Source organism: Polypterus senegalus, chromosome 8 (genome assembly GCF_016835505.1).
Source record: "Polypterus senegalus isolate Bchr_013 chromosome 8, ASM1683550v1, whole genome shotgun sequence".
Classification (NCBI taxonomy): Eukaryota; Metazoa; Chordata; class Cladistia; order Polypteriformes; family Polypteridae; genus Polypterus; species Polypterus senegalus.
In genome coordinates, this window is record NC_053161.1 from 26,471,314 (window position 1) to 26,485,818 (window position 14,505).

The window sequence follows — 14,505 nt, forward strand, 5'->3', positions numbered from 1 at the left end:
CAGCAGAACTAAGTAAGCACAAGGTGGAAACAGCCATGAACATGGTGCCAGTCCATCACAAAGCCCACTCAAGCACATACTCTCACAGGACCAGTTTGGAACTGCTGATCATCCTAACACATACCTCTATGGGGGTGTGAGAAGGAAAAGGAGAACTACTCTGCTAAAATGGGGAATAACTGTCCCATCATACCTGCAGTTTATTTACCATAAGTATAGGCAAGTCAGACTGAAAATAATTTTCAAAATGTAATTTTAAGGTGGTTCAAGAAAGTGATTTAAGGCAATGTTACTTTTTATTGTGTTGTTTGAGTTATGCTTAACAGAAACTTACTGCTGAAAGCTTTTTAACTGCTATCATTTTGTTATTGAAACATCCCTGGAATACTACTCCAAATCCACCTTCTCCAAGTTTATTTCCTCCTTCTGAAATGGACTTCTCATTAAAGTTATTGGTGAATCTCATTAGTTCACTAAAGGAAAAGTTGTAAAATCCTACAAAGATAAAAACAATAAAAATATAAATATCACAAGAAAAGATTATTTATCAATATGCAAAATATGTAAAAAGTAAAAATAAAAGTATTGCTGTCATATTTGTGCTCAGAACAGAGGGGTTATTACTAGTACAAAAATAATTCTAAATCATACCAGCATTTACATAAACATTCAAAATAGAGACATATCAATAACTTAGCATTCAAATAAGTAGGTGAACTTGTGTTTCATCTTAATTTTTCAACATTTGCTGTGTTTAAATCTTGCAATCAACTATGTTGTGTTACTGTATATATTTGCAATTTATTTAGATCACTTTGCAGACGCCCCTTTTCAAATTGAAAGTATGGAATCTTTTTATATTGATCAGTGTCAAAAAGTTAAATTAACCCACTGTGATTTGTTTAAAATAATAAAATACAAAAACTTCCATAGGGGTGACAACTTTTTATAGGCATTGTAACTGGATAAATGACTTTAAAAAATGCTCAAAGTTCATTCATCTATCTACAGAAAATGGATGACTGTTAGTATTTATATATGTGAGCAATAGTATCTGCTTTGTTACTTTCTGATGAATCAAAAATTTAAACATCAGTATAACTGATGTAGTCAAGTACGGAAAAACTTTTACAAGTATCAGTGATGATTCTCCAATGGGCTTCAGGAATATTTCATAAACTAAATCTAAATTTCCTCTTGACTATGCATGGTGGCAGCGAAATGTTTTGAGATTTTTTTGTTTAATAAGTTATTTATACAAATAGCATTAGATATTCCTTTCATTTGATTAAATGACAGGAGTATAATTAGGTTCTATTCCAAAATAATACATTTCAAAATATCATATTATTCGTTTATTCCAGTTTTAGAGTTCATTGTGTCTTATTCTTCTGTTTGCCCTTGTTCTGCTTCAGAAAAAGGGGTTTTTCCTTTTTTATCTAACTTAGTAACTTAAACTACTGTGCGTACCTGGCCTGAATGATGATCAATGTGGATTAATATGCTACCTTTTAACAAAACTGTTTTGTTTCTTATTTTCCACCACTGTTTACATGCAATGAGAGAAATTACTCTTACCAGTCTGTAAAATGGTGCAGATATTTGCGAGAATATTTTTGAATAGTTTTTACCTATGCATAGACAAATGCCTTAAAGTTGAAATATATAATTAGATTTTAATGAAGTGGTTTAACAAAGTGATAGTTCCTGTAAAAGGAACCATTATATATTACTGAACTACACAAAATTATAGAACCTGATATTATTATTATTATTATTATTATCTCTCTATTATATTAAAAAAGTTTTCTGTCATTACCACATTATTCAGCCTTGACCACCCGCCTCCACACCGCTCACCCAATCATTACTCCTACTGTGCACGTCCACTTTCTGTCCCACCACGTGACACTTTCAGTGCTAACTCACCCTTCAAAGCAGTTGTTTATAATGATAGAAAAGGCACAAAAGCAAATTATCTATTGAAAAACATTGAATTTTAGATCGCAATAGAAAAAGAGCGGCAAGAGCTGATAAAGAACGTCAAAAAGAACTAATAAAAAAGAGCTGCATATAATAAAAATCAAGAACAAAGAGAATTGTCCAATAAATGAAAAAGAGAACAATATCTCAAACAATATGCAAACACAACTGCAAAAAAGCAACATTTACAGAATGTGAGTTAGAGGATAAAGAAATTCATAATATTGTCTTTGATATGAGGTGTTAATGTAGTTTAATTTTTAATTTACTTTTTATTATGTTTTATAACATTTTACTTTTATACTTCTACTTTTACTTTTATTTTTTACTACATTTTATTATTAATCGGTATTTAAAATAGCCAGTTGTAGCAAAATACTCAAATAACTGATTTTCTAAAAATCAATCTATAATACCTAAGGACCAAACCTTTTTCCTCCCATGCCTTGCATACTCTTCTATATACCATTTCTTTAAATACAATCACTTCCTCTAATGGAGGAGTGCCCCAACACCCATCAAGCGGTTCAGCCACGAGATATCAGGAACCTGGGGGTTGGCAAGTGAAGCAAGCAGGGGCGGATTCCCCTGTTTATTATTATTAGAATATCAATGAGTTACAGCAAGTTTGTTCATTACAGTATTACACTTTGCTTTTAAACCAAAAACAACTTAGAGCAATACACTTAATTGATGTATAAATTATGCAAAGTATTATGTTCCCTTGCCTTAGAAGAGTGCAGAATAAAAATTCAACTTATTATGTTTGTAACACAGCAAAAAACAAAATTGTAAATGCTGTAAAATTTCAACTTCATGGTGGTTTAACAGGGAAAGACTGTCAAGGAGACTAGGTGAACTGTTTCACATTTGTACAGAATAGTGTATTGTTACATGTTACTCTGCTTTATTTTCTGAAATACCAATATAATAAAAATAAATTTACACTAGAAGGTATTAGAAATAATACACATATAAGTATAGACTAACCTGTAGTACCATCATCTGAGATTGCTGGACTTGTGCTGTCTGGAGATGGAGGTTGTCTTTCTGGCTCAACAACAGCAGTTGACTCTTGAGGACAAAAAGAAGGATTTGGCCTAACAACTTGGTCCTCTTCAATAGAATCTGCCAAAACAAAAGCAGAATAATGTAACAATTATAAATTAAATAGTATGAAATAAAAGACAGATAAAGAATTATTAAAAAGAAAAACAAAAAGGAATCATTATACATACACGAACACACATATACCAACAAACAAACATAAATAAAATATAAAATTATGCAAAATAAAAAAATAGTTCTAAAGCTGATAAACCTAGGCTTTATTATCTCCTGTTTATGAACTCCTTTTCTGTAAAGCATTATTTTCAGCTTGAACCATATCTGAAGAATGGAATCACTGTCAAACAGGCAAGTCCACTTCAAAACCACTTTTTTCTATGGCTATCTAGACAGTGAAGGATAATATATTTTAATGGACGTGAACATGAAAGTTTCTGTTTGCAAAAGAACACCAAGATACAAAATGTAAAACAGAGCATGAGTCAAAGGAATGATCACTGCCAACTTGCTGTTTCTGAAATGACAGCTTGAAGCCAGAAATCTCAAGGCAGCAGACAGTAACATGGAGCAGAGCATGCTGGGGAGTTATAGCATGACAGGCAAAATAAAAATGTCTTTCAATCTTTCGTAATTTAAACTTCTTTAAACCATTGAAAATATGATTGTACTATATAATATACCATGTATATATATTACAACAAATATCTTTACAACGAAATTTTCATTACAACGAAGTATTATTATGGTCCCGACAGTTTCCCCATATGACACATCTCGTTACTACGAAATACATTCAGCAGATACTTTCATTACAACGAAGTGCCCAAAAGACCTTGAAATACCTGAATGAATCATCCGCAGAGCAGTTAGTTCTGTGGTTGCAGCTCAGTTGTGTGCAACGATCCCTGAACAGAAACATTGTAATTTTTTTTTCTTTCTTCAAACATTCCGCATACTGTTTTTTTAGCTGTGTTTGTTTTCTGTGGTCTTCAGTGACACCTTTTGCTTATTGCTCACCAACATATGAAAAACATCCATTGGAATTTAACTCATTGTCACCCTCCTATAGAAACAGCAGGCATGAAAAAATGATAACAGTTCATATTAGAAAAAAAAATCTTTTTGCAGCTCTCGATTCTGGCAAAAAGAAAGAAGAAATTGCCAGTAAATTCGGAATTTTGCCATCGACTCTATCAACTTTCTTGAAAGACCGAGCAAAAAATGAAGAATCTCGGGTTGCAAACATATGTGAACTGCTTCAGTCTGTTGAAGATGTCGAAAAAGCAGTTTTTTATGTGGTTCAGTGATACTCGTTCAAGAAACATTCCTATTAATGCGCCACTCATTCAAGGAAATGTGAGGTTTCTAAACTCTCTTGGGACCTCCCCCAACTGGACAACACGCCAAAGAGCATCCCGAAGCGCAATCAACGCATCTATGGAAGACTGTTTATCCATTGCCGGGGCAATATCAGGCTCACAGCTCTGCTGCCAACGAAGCAAACAGAAAAGATCTCAATGGGTGATGCAAGGAACATTGTAAATGCAAGGAACAGTATTACTTGGCCACCAACCCTAGCTACAACCCTGCCTGACTGCTGTGTCTGTGTATAGAAGAGTGGCAGATCCCACTACAATAAATAACCAAGCTGTTCCTGTTTCAAGCTGAATGAATCTGGTTTTGCTAAAGTACTGAGACTCAGCCTTATAGCGCAACCAGGATCTTTTAGGATTTGCTTCTGTGGCACTGGCAACGGACAAACAATCTTTCACAGACACGGCAATCATGCTTCGGGATGAACTGCAGTGTGTCGCCCCATTTTTTGGGGGGTTGGTGATCCCAAAAGAGTTCAGAAACCTGACAATATGAAGAAGAAGAAAAAGATGATTTAGCTTCTGATTGATAACTGTGCTGCCCACAACATGCTTCCTGATTTAGATAATGTTTGTGTTGAATTGCTCCCACCCAATTGCACAGCAGTGCTTCAGCCATTGGATTTGGGCATCATTCAAATCTTGAAAGTGTATTATTGCAAGGAAATGGTGAGAAAAATTCTTGTCAGCATTACTTGTTAACAGGAGGAGATTACAATTAACGTGAAAGAAGCTATTGAAATGATTGCAAACCATGATTGAACCACTGGCAATACATTGTCAAAATACTGATCAGATAAAGGGGATTAGCAGAGAAGGACTGGAACAGAAAATTTCAATATATGCAGATGATATGGGGCTGTATATATCAGACCAGGAAAATTCTGTGTCTGCAGTCTTAGTAGCACTCACAGAATTTCAAAAGATCTCTGGTCTCAGAATTAATCTGAATAAAAGTGTACTCTTTCCAGTGAATTCTCAAGCATATAATATTAGATTAGATACCCTACCTTTTATCATTGCAGAACAGTTTATATACCTAGGGGTAAACATCACAAGTAAACATAAAGCTCTATATCAACAAAATTTCGCCGTCTGCATGGAAAAAATTAAGCAAGACTTGCATAGATGATCAACCCTTCATCTCACACTAGCTGGAAGAATTAACTCTGTTAACATGAATATTCTTCCTAAGCTCCTTTTTTTATTCCAAAACATTCCAATATACATTAATAAATCATTCATTAGGCAATTAGATTCAACAATAACATCATTTATTTGAAATTCAAAACATCTACGCATCAAAAGAGTGACCCTACAAAGACAAAAGGCAGAAGGCGGCATGGCTCTACCTAACTTCCAGTTTTATTACTGGGCAGCAAATATACAGGCGATAAGAACCTGGACACAAATAGAAGAACATACACGGGCTTGGTCCGCAATAGAAGTAAAATCCTGCAGTACTCTTTGTATTCCTTGCTCTGTGCTCCAATAAACACACATTATCGGCAATATACAAATAACCCAATTGTGCTCCACTCACTTAGAATCTGGAACCGATGTAGAAAGCATTTTAAGACGGAGAAGCTTCTATCTGTGGCACCTCTGCAACAGAACCACCTCTTTCAACCTTCACAAACATATGCAGTTTTTAATATCTGGAAAAAATGTGGAATTAACTTGCTTAGAGATCTTTATATAGACAACATCTTTGCACCTTATGAACAATTACATTCCAAATTTAACATTTCAGCTACACATTTCTTTTACTATCTTCAAATCAGGAACTTTGTTAAACAGAACCTTCCAGATTTTCCTCATCTTGCACTCTCATCCATGCTGGAAAAATATTGCTCAATCTCAAGGACAGACTCCATCTCTACAATATATAAAATCATTTTACAATCCCTCCCTTTCAAAGATCCAAAAGGACAATGGGAAAAAGATCTCTTAATTAATATATCAGAAAAGGAGTGGAAAGTAGCAGTGCAGAGAATTCACTCGAGCTCCATATGCGCAAAGCATACAATTATACAACTTAAAATTATATATCGAGCACATCTGTCTCGACTAAAACACTCCAAAATGTTTCCAGGGCATGATCCAACCTGCGAACGCTGCAAACTAGTTCCAGCCTCACTGGGTCACATGTTCTAGGCCTGCACCAAATTAACATTATTCTGGACAAAAATTGTTAATTACCTTTCAGACAGCCTTGGACTCACAATCCCTCCTAACCCATTAACAGCTGTGTTTGGGGTTCTTCCAGAGGGGCTTAAAGTGGAGAAAGACAAACAAATTGTGATTGCATTCACTACACTTTTGGCACACAGACTTATTCTGATAAACTGGAAGAACCCAAACCCTCCTCTTTTAAGTCAGTGGGAAACCGATGTGTTATACTATTTGAAATTGGAAAAAATCAAATACTCAGTTAGAGGACCCATACAGACTTTTTTCAAAACATGGCAGGATCTAATCAGTAATAATTTAAAATAAGCTCATAAAGCACAGAGATTTTATTAATTTAGGTATGTTTATAAACCTTAAATTTCACGCTGTTTGGCTTGCTCTCTCTCTCAGGGGTGGGAATCGATCTGTTCTTAACTCAATTTTTCTTTTTGTAAAAACTTGATTGCTTTGTATGGATTGCAATAAAATTAATAAAAAGGAAAAAAAGAAATGATTGCAAACACCTGGATACAAGTTAAAGAAAGCACTATAATGACAAATGCAGAATCTCATTACTACCAGAATATGCACCATTTCGACTAGAAAATTGTTGCAATTACAAATGTTTTAGTACACACATTTTTATTTCCTTTATGTGCATTGGAACAACACAAAAAAAACAGAGAAAAAGCCAAATCTGACATAATTTCACACAAAACTCAAAAACCGGGCTGGAGGGCTGGACAAAATTATTGGCACCCTCAACTTAATATTTGGTTGCACGCCCTTTGGAAAAAATAACTGAAATCAAGCGCTTCCTATAACCATCAACAAGCTTGTTACACCTCTCAACTGGAATTTCCAACCACTCTTCTTTTGCAAACTGCTCAATGTCTCTTGGATTTGAAAGGGTGCCTTCTGCCAACAGCAATTTTTAGATCTCTCCATAAGTGTTCAATCAGATTTCAATCTGTACTCATTGCTGGCCACTTCAGAACTCTCCAGCAACTTGTCTACAACCATTTCTGGGTGCTTTTAGAGGTATGTTTGGGGGTCATTGTCCTGCTGGAACACCCATGACCTCTGACGCAGACCCAGCTTTCTGACACTGGGCCCTACATTGCGCCCCAATATCTTTTGGTAGTCTTCAGATTTCATGATGCCTTACACACAGTTAAGGCATCCAGTGCCAGAGGCACCAAAACATCCCCAAAACATCTTAGAACCTCCACCATGTTTGACTGTAGGTACTGTGTTCTTTTCTTTGTAGGCCTCATTCCATTTTCTGTAAACAGTAGAATGATGAGCTTTACCAAAAAGCTCTACCTTGGTCTTATCTGTCCACAAGACGTTCGCCCAGAAGGATTTTGGCTTCCTTAAGTACATTTTGGCAAACTCCAGTCTGGCTTTTTTATGTTTCTGTGTCAGCAGTGGGGTCTTCCTGGCTCTCCTGCCATAGCATTTCATTTCATTCAGATGTCGACGAATAGTTCAAGCTGACAGTGTTGCACCCTGAGTCAGCAGAACAGCTTGAATATGTTTTGAAGTTGATTGGGGCTGTTTATTCACCATTCAGACTATCCTTCATTGCAGTCTTTTATCAATTTTTCTCTTCTGTCCACGTCCAGGTAGATTAGCTACAGTGCCATGTGTTGTGAACTTCTTGATTATGTTGTGCACAGTGGACAAAGGAACATGAATATCTCTGGAGATGGACTTGTAGCCTTGAAATTGTTGATATTTTTCCACAATTTTTGTTCTCAAGTCCTCAGACAATTCTCTGCTCTTCTTTCTGTTCTCCATGCTTAGTGCGGCACACTCAGACACACAACAGAAAGGTTGAGTCAACTTTTCCCCATTTTAATCACAGGTGTGATTGCTATATTGCCAGCACCTGTTTCTTGCCACAGGTGAGTTCAAACGAGCATTATATGCTTGAAATAAAACGATTTACCCACAATTTTGAAAAGGTGCCAATAACTTTGCCCGGCCCATTTTTGGAGTTTTGTGTGAAATGGTGCCAGATTTGGCTTTTTTTCTCTGTTTTTTGTGTTGTTCCAATGCACATAAAGGAAATAAACGTGTATACCAAAACATTTGCAATTGCAACAATCTTATGGGAGAAACGGTGCATTTTCTGGGAAAATTTCAGGGGTGCCGATAATTTTGGCCATGACTGTATATATATATATATATATATATATATATATATATATATATGTATATATATATATATATATATATATATACTGTGACAGATAGGGGGCGCTATCGCTCACTTGAACCCTTGTCCAATACGCCAGACACCAGATAAAAGTCCAAATGTTGACTTTATTTATACAGCACAGTGCACAAAGCACCCTCTCCTCCACAATACTCATTAATTCACCAATACACTAACAATAAACAATCTTCCACTCCCAGACCCGTTGCCCTCCTATCACCCAGCTCAGCTCGCGTCTGGGAGCTCCCACAGTCCTTTTATATTCCCTGAACCGGAAGTGTTCCCAATACCCAGTCCATGTGATTCTTTATCACTTCCGGGTCAGGTACAAGTCCTTTTCTTCACCCCGGAAGTACGTCACTTCTGTCGTCGCTCTGCCTATGACGCACTTCCGGGTTATAGGGCACCTATGACTCTTTGCTCCTCCCTGCAGCTCCCACTTGCAGCCCCTGTGGTATCCAGCAGGGCTGTGGATAAAAACTCCATTGTCCATGATTCCCTGCTGGTCTTTGGGGGCACCTCCATACTGCAGGGAGGGCTCCATCTGGCGGCCTGGCGGTATTGGCCGGTATAACAAGCCGGCTATAGACCACAATATATATATATATATATATATATATATATATATATATATATCTATACTAATAAAAGGCAAAGCCCTCACTCACTCACTCACTCACTCACTGACTCATCACTAATTCTCCAACTTCCCGTGTGGGTGGAAGGCTGAAATTTGGCAGGTTCATTCCTTACAGCTTCCTTACAAAGGTTGGGCAGGTTTTATATCGAAATTCTACGCGTAATGGTCATAACTGGAAGCAGTTTTTCTCCATTTACTGTAATGGAGATGAGCTTCAACCCGTGGGGGCGGAGTTTCGTGTGACATCAATACGCCTCGCACGTAATCAAGCAGTACATAGAAAACCAGGAAGACCTCAAAAAAGCGCTCAAGAAAACATGCATTATATAATTGAGAAGGCAGCGAAACAATAAGAAGCGAGCGAGTGACATATACAACCATATTCTGCTACTTCGGAAACAAAGCACGATGTAAACCTACACTTTAAATTAAGTTCATATGACAGGCTGCCGCTGGCCTTTTTAATTTAGTGCCTGCACATATAAGGCCGTCCGTCAGCGGCAATCCAATAGCAAACTGCCACGGGTAAATATTCACGGGTGAAGGACTGTGCTTATGGAGAGGAAGATGAGATGGTCAGGGTGGTGTTTGACACAAACTCAGCGAAACTGCGAGAGAAAGTTTTAAGTGCCAGGACTAAGGTAACATTAAATAAAGCTATGGACATAGCACGAGATGGCACCAGCAAAGCTGGGAACCTTCGATGCAAGTACACCGAGTGGCTCACGTGAACTGACGAAGTGCACAGATAAAAAGCAACAGTTCCAAAGAGCTGAACAAAACCGAATTACACAATTGAAAAGGCAGCAAAAAATATGAAGCGTCTGATAAGCATATTCATAAATGCAGCTACTGTGGAAACAAAGCACACGGTGGAAAAAGTCAATGTCCCGCTAAAGGAAGACAGTGTAAAAAACCCGTGCATGCAGTGTGTCAGGTCTCAGATAAAGAAGAAGACAAGCTGTTTATTGATGCAGTAAGAAACGAATCGATGAATGAAACCTGTCATCTTTACAACGATTGACAAACACGGAATGTAACTTGAACACAACACATCCTACAAATACAAACCTGATTGAAAGAAATAATGATAATCAAATCATTGATGACAGCAACACTCAATAACACTCACAAAACAAATACTGTATATTGACAGTCATGTTACGTTATTTTTAAAATGTTCCCTTTTCTTTTCTAGCTTTTTAACACACTACTTCTCCTGCGATCGCGGGTATATATATATGTATATATATATATATCCCGCTCTACATACTCGAATAATGGATACTTTATTCGCCATCAATGATTGGTTTGGTAAAGCCATACTCAGTGTATTCATTAGATGAACGGTAAAAAAGTAAGAGCGAGGGGAGGATGACTCATTGAGGCATGCAGGCTGTAGTCTTGTCAACTCTATCTGAATTGCGAATCACATTTGAAAAAATGTATCTTTTCAAGTTCTATTTAGTCCATATGTGTCAAACTCAAGGGCATGGCCACATCCGCCCGGCGTGTAATTATATCCGCCCCGAGATCATTTTATATACTGTATTATTGTTATTAATGGCCGGGTATATGAAGCGCTGGTAACACAATAAACTACAGATCCCATAATGCAGCGCTTCAGCTGCCTTGCCAACACTTACCGCATTAATCAAGTCTACCTTATGATGCTGCAAGTTATTGCGAAGCTAGAGTTATTGCGCACTGAGTTTGCACGGCGCTTTGGTGACTTTGAAGAACAAAAAAAGTCCGTCTACATGCGGCTCGAACCTTGTGCATGTTTGGTAGCACATATCTGTGTGAGAAGCTCTTCTCAGTGATAAAGACTAACAAAACAGCACACAGGAGTCGCCTCACTGATGAGCACCTGCAATCCATCCTGAGAATCTCCACAACACAGAACCTCACACCAAACAGAAACGAACTTGTGGCCAAAAAAAGATGCCAGGCGTCCAGCTCTAAAATGACATATGAGCAAAGACAACTGAATGATTTGATTTGTTATTGCACGTAAGAGCGGAGTCAACCGTTTTAACAAACAGCGTATTGCACTGATCTGAAATAGCTGTGTGTGTATATATGTAGATATGTATGTATATGTATATATATGTTTATATATGTGTGTGTGTATGTATGTATATATATATATGTATTTGTGTGTATATATGTGTGTGTATGTATGTATGTGTGTGTATATATGTGTGTGTATATATGTAGATATATATATATATATATATGACAACAACACTCATCACTCACAACAGTGACAAAACAATTACATTGACAATCAGGTTACGTTATTTTCAAAATGTTTCCTTTTCTTTTCATTGCTTCTTTAACACACTACTTCTCCGCTCTTGGCTTGGTATTTTACTAGTATATATATATATATATATATATATATATATATATATATATATATATATATATATATATATATACAGATATACACATACATACATACACACACACATGCACTTGCTAAAACAGACCAACCTATATTTGATTAATAAAGAACCTAAAACATGGTTATCCATTAAAACCTTAAGCAACTCATTCCTCCAGTGTCACTAGTAAGTCTCCATCTTGATCGAAGATATAATTTCTCTTGCCTTCACTAATTCATGAACAGATCACGACAGTTTCTGTCTTTACTGATCTCAGTAAAAGTAGTATTAAATTCTTACTAGTTCAGAATATTGCTGCTGGGGGCATGACCTATGCCAAACACCATGATCACATAACACCTCAGGTGGCTAAACTACTTTAGTTTCCTGTCACTATTAGAATTATCTTTGCACTCTCCAAATTACTGATAAAGCTCTGTAGTCAGACACCTTAGAATACCTATCTGCATCACATACTGTACTCCATGTACTATAAAACCATGACACAACCAAGATCTGCTTACTTAAGCCTTCTCATTTTTCGTAAGCTTTCCTGAACTAGAATTTGCACATGCTTTTACAGCTTTAGTGGTATTTATTATGTTCACCTGTCATCTCATACCATATGAACATTTATGTAAATCTTGGCCTAAGACTTACCCTTTCTTTGGTACCTACTAAAATAGCATTGTTTCACCTGTGACCATAAAGACAGATGTCATTAACATGACCTTTGCCGAAAACATTACTTCAAAGATCTTTTGTGTTTAAAGAAATGTTTTAAGAGATAACATATATACTTTACTTTTACATAGTTTTGTAAGATGCTTTGAAATGTCAGTTATTTAAAAAACAGGACTAATAATTGATGTCTTAATATACTGTCTAAATTTTCATTACTGTTACATTTCATAAATTGACTGAGAAATCAGGAAATGTTCTGGAACTAGCTTTACCATTTTCTGCACTCTTAGAAAAAGGAATATCATACTTGATATATCTATTTTAGGATTATGCCTGCCTTATCGCTTTTCTCCCTCCTCTGTTATGGCAAATAGTATATAACCACAGACATTCACACTTCAGATTCAGAGACAGGTTATAGAGATGCTTATAGGTCATGCAATGCCAAATGCATGATTGTTAATTATTGCATATATTGTATGTATATATGATGTATGCGGTGTATGATGTAGCATTTATTTTTTTGTATGTTATAGGTGTTGCATTACTGTCACTAGTCTGTGGAAGACATTGAAGTAAGAATGTATTTGATCTGTGTACACACGACAATAATCTTAAACTTGAACTTCATATGTACAGACATTTTGTTTCACTACTCTTTTATGTATATAGAATTCATTACTGTACCTGGAATTAAAAGGTTAGCTGGTGCAATAAAGTGGTTATTTAATAAAATATCAACAAGCTCGCTGACTGTACAATTTGTTGTTCCCCAGTCATGAAGAAGTTCAATTGTAGGACTTTTTCCCATTGCTAGCAATCCTTCAAACCTCCTGAAATATAAATAAAAGACACAGTGTGATAAGAAATGCTATAAACCCACCACAGCTATTATCAAGTAATAAAATGCAAAGTGAGAAAAATATTTAAATCATAAAATATTTACTATTAAAGGTCAACACAGACAGACAAAATAAAAATATACCAAGCAAAAGAGCCTTATGAACGCAGCATAAGACATATTCTCGCTGAACCCAAATGGGTTTTTCACTAGGTAGTCCTGTCTTCCTCTCACATCCCTAAGAATTTTGTCCTAGATTAGTGTCTTATATTAACCTCATGTGTGTGAGAGTTGGTGGGTATACCCTGTATTAAACTGACACCAATTTCTGTCACAGTATTCTCCAGCCTACCTTAGATTAGGCAGACTAGCGGACACAACAAATTCATTAGTTTGTTACGATTTCAAATTAAACATCGAATTTCAGCAAAGTACATTTCCAAGCCTTCAAAATTAAATGTAAATCCGATACACTGTGGACATTTTCTGTTGAAAATACAATTTGTTGTAGGAATCAACAAAACAAAAATATATCAGAAAGGAGCTAAAGAAGGTAAATGTAGTAATTAAGCCTTTGTCAAAACTCACCGGATGTGAAATTGGTTATATCGAGGTTCTCCTGTTGCTTTTTTAATATCCACTGCAATTTTCTTCCAGGCATCCTGAGGGTCCAAGAAATCAGCCAGTTTCCGAAACATGCCAGGTTTTAAACACCTGACATAAGTAGATGGTGTTGTTGGCTTGCTCATTCTCCTAAAAAAATAACAAAAAAAAAAAAACTAGCAACAGATGATGCTATTGTCAATATTTATTGCTTTTTTTAAGAAATAGCCACACAAAGCCACACCATCAGCTACAAAGACACAAATACTGCATTAAGGAATAAAATAACTACAGAATAAGAGAATCCAAAAACCTGAAGGCTAAACATGTGATGAGATAACAGAGCATAAAAAGCTAAAATCCATCCAAGCACACATTATGAAAAGAAAGTACAAAGGACCTACAGTAATTATAGATAATGCTACATAACATAGGCAGTGTAATGAAAAAGTATTTGCCACTTCCTGGTATCATTAATTTTCCTTATTCATAACACTTAATTGACTCTGATGTCTAGACAAATTTAG

General features: G+C 36.1%; 1 protein-coding gene across 1 annotated transcript in view; it reads right to left on the reverse strand.

The window, feature by feature from the left end:
* Positions 1–14,505, reverse strand: part of irak4 (interleukin-1 receptor-associated kinase 4) — a 73,550-nt gene that overhangs the window by 42,761 nt on the left and 16,284 nt on the right. The window contains exons 2-5 of the mRNA XM_039760892.1: positions 13,964–14,128; positions 13,222–13,367; positions 2,974–3,111; positions 335–495 (exon numbers count right to left, since the gene is read on the reverse strand). Coding sequence (XP_039616826.1) covers positions 335–495; positions 2,974–3,111; positions 13,222–13,367; positions 13,964–14,124 — 606 coding nt within the window. The 5' untranslated portion in view covers positions 14,125–14,128. The remainder of the gene's footprint in view (positions 1–334; positions 496–2,973; positions 3,112–13,221; positions 13,368–13,963; positions 14,129–14,505) is intronic.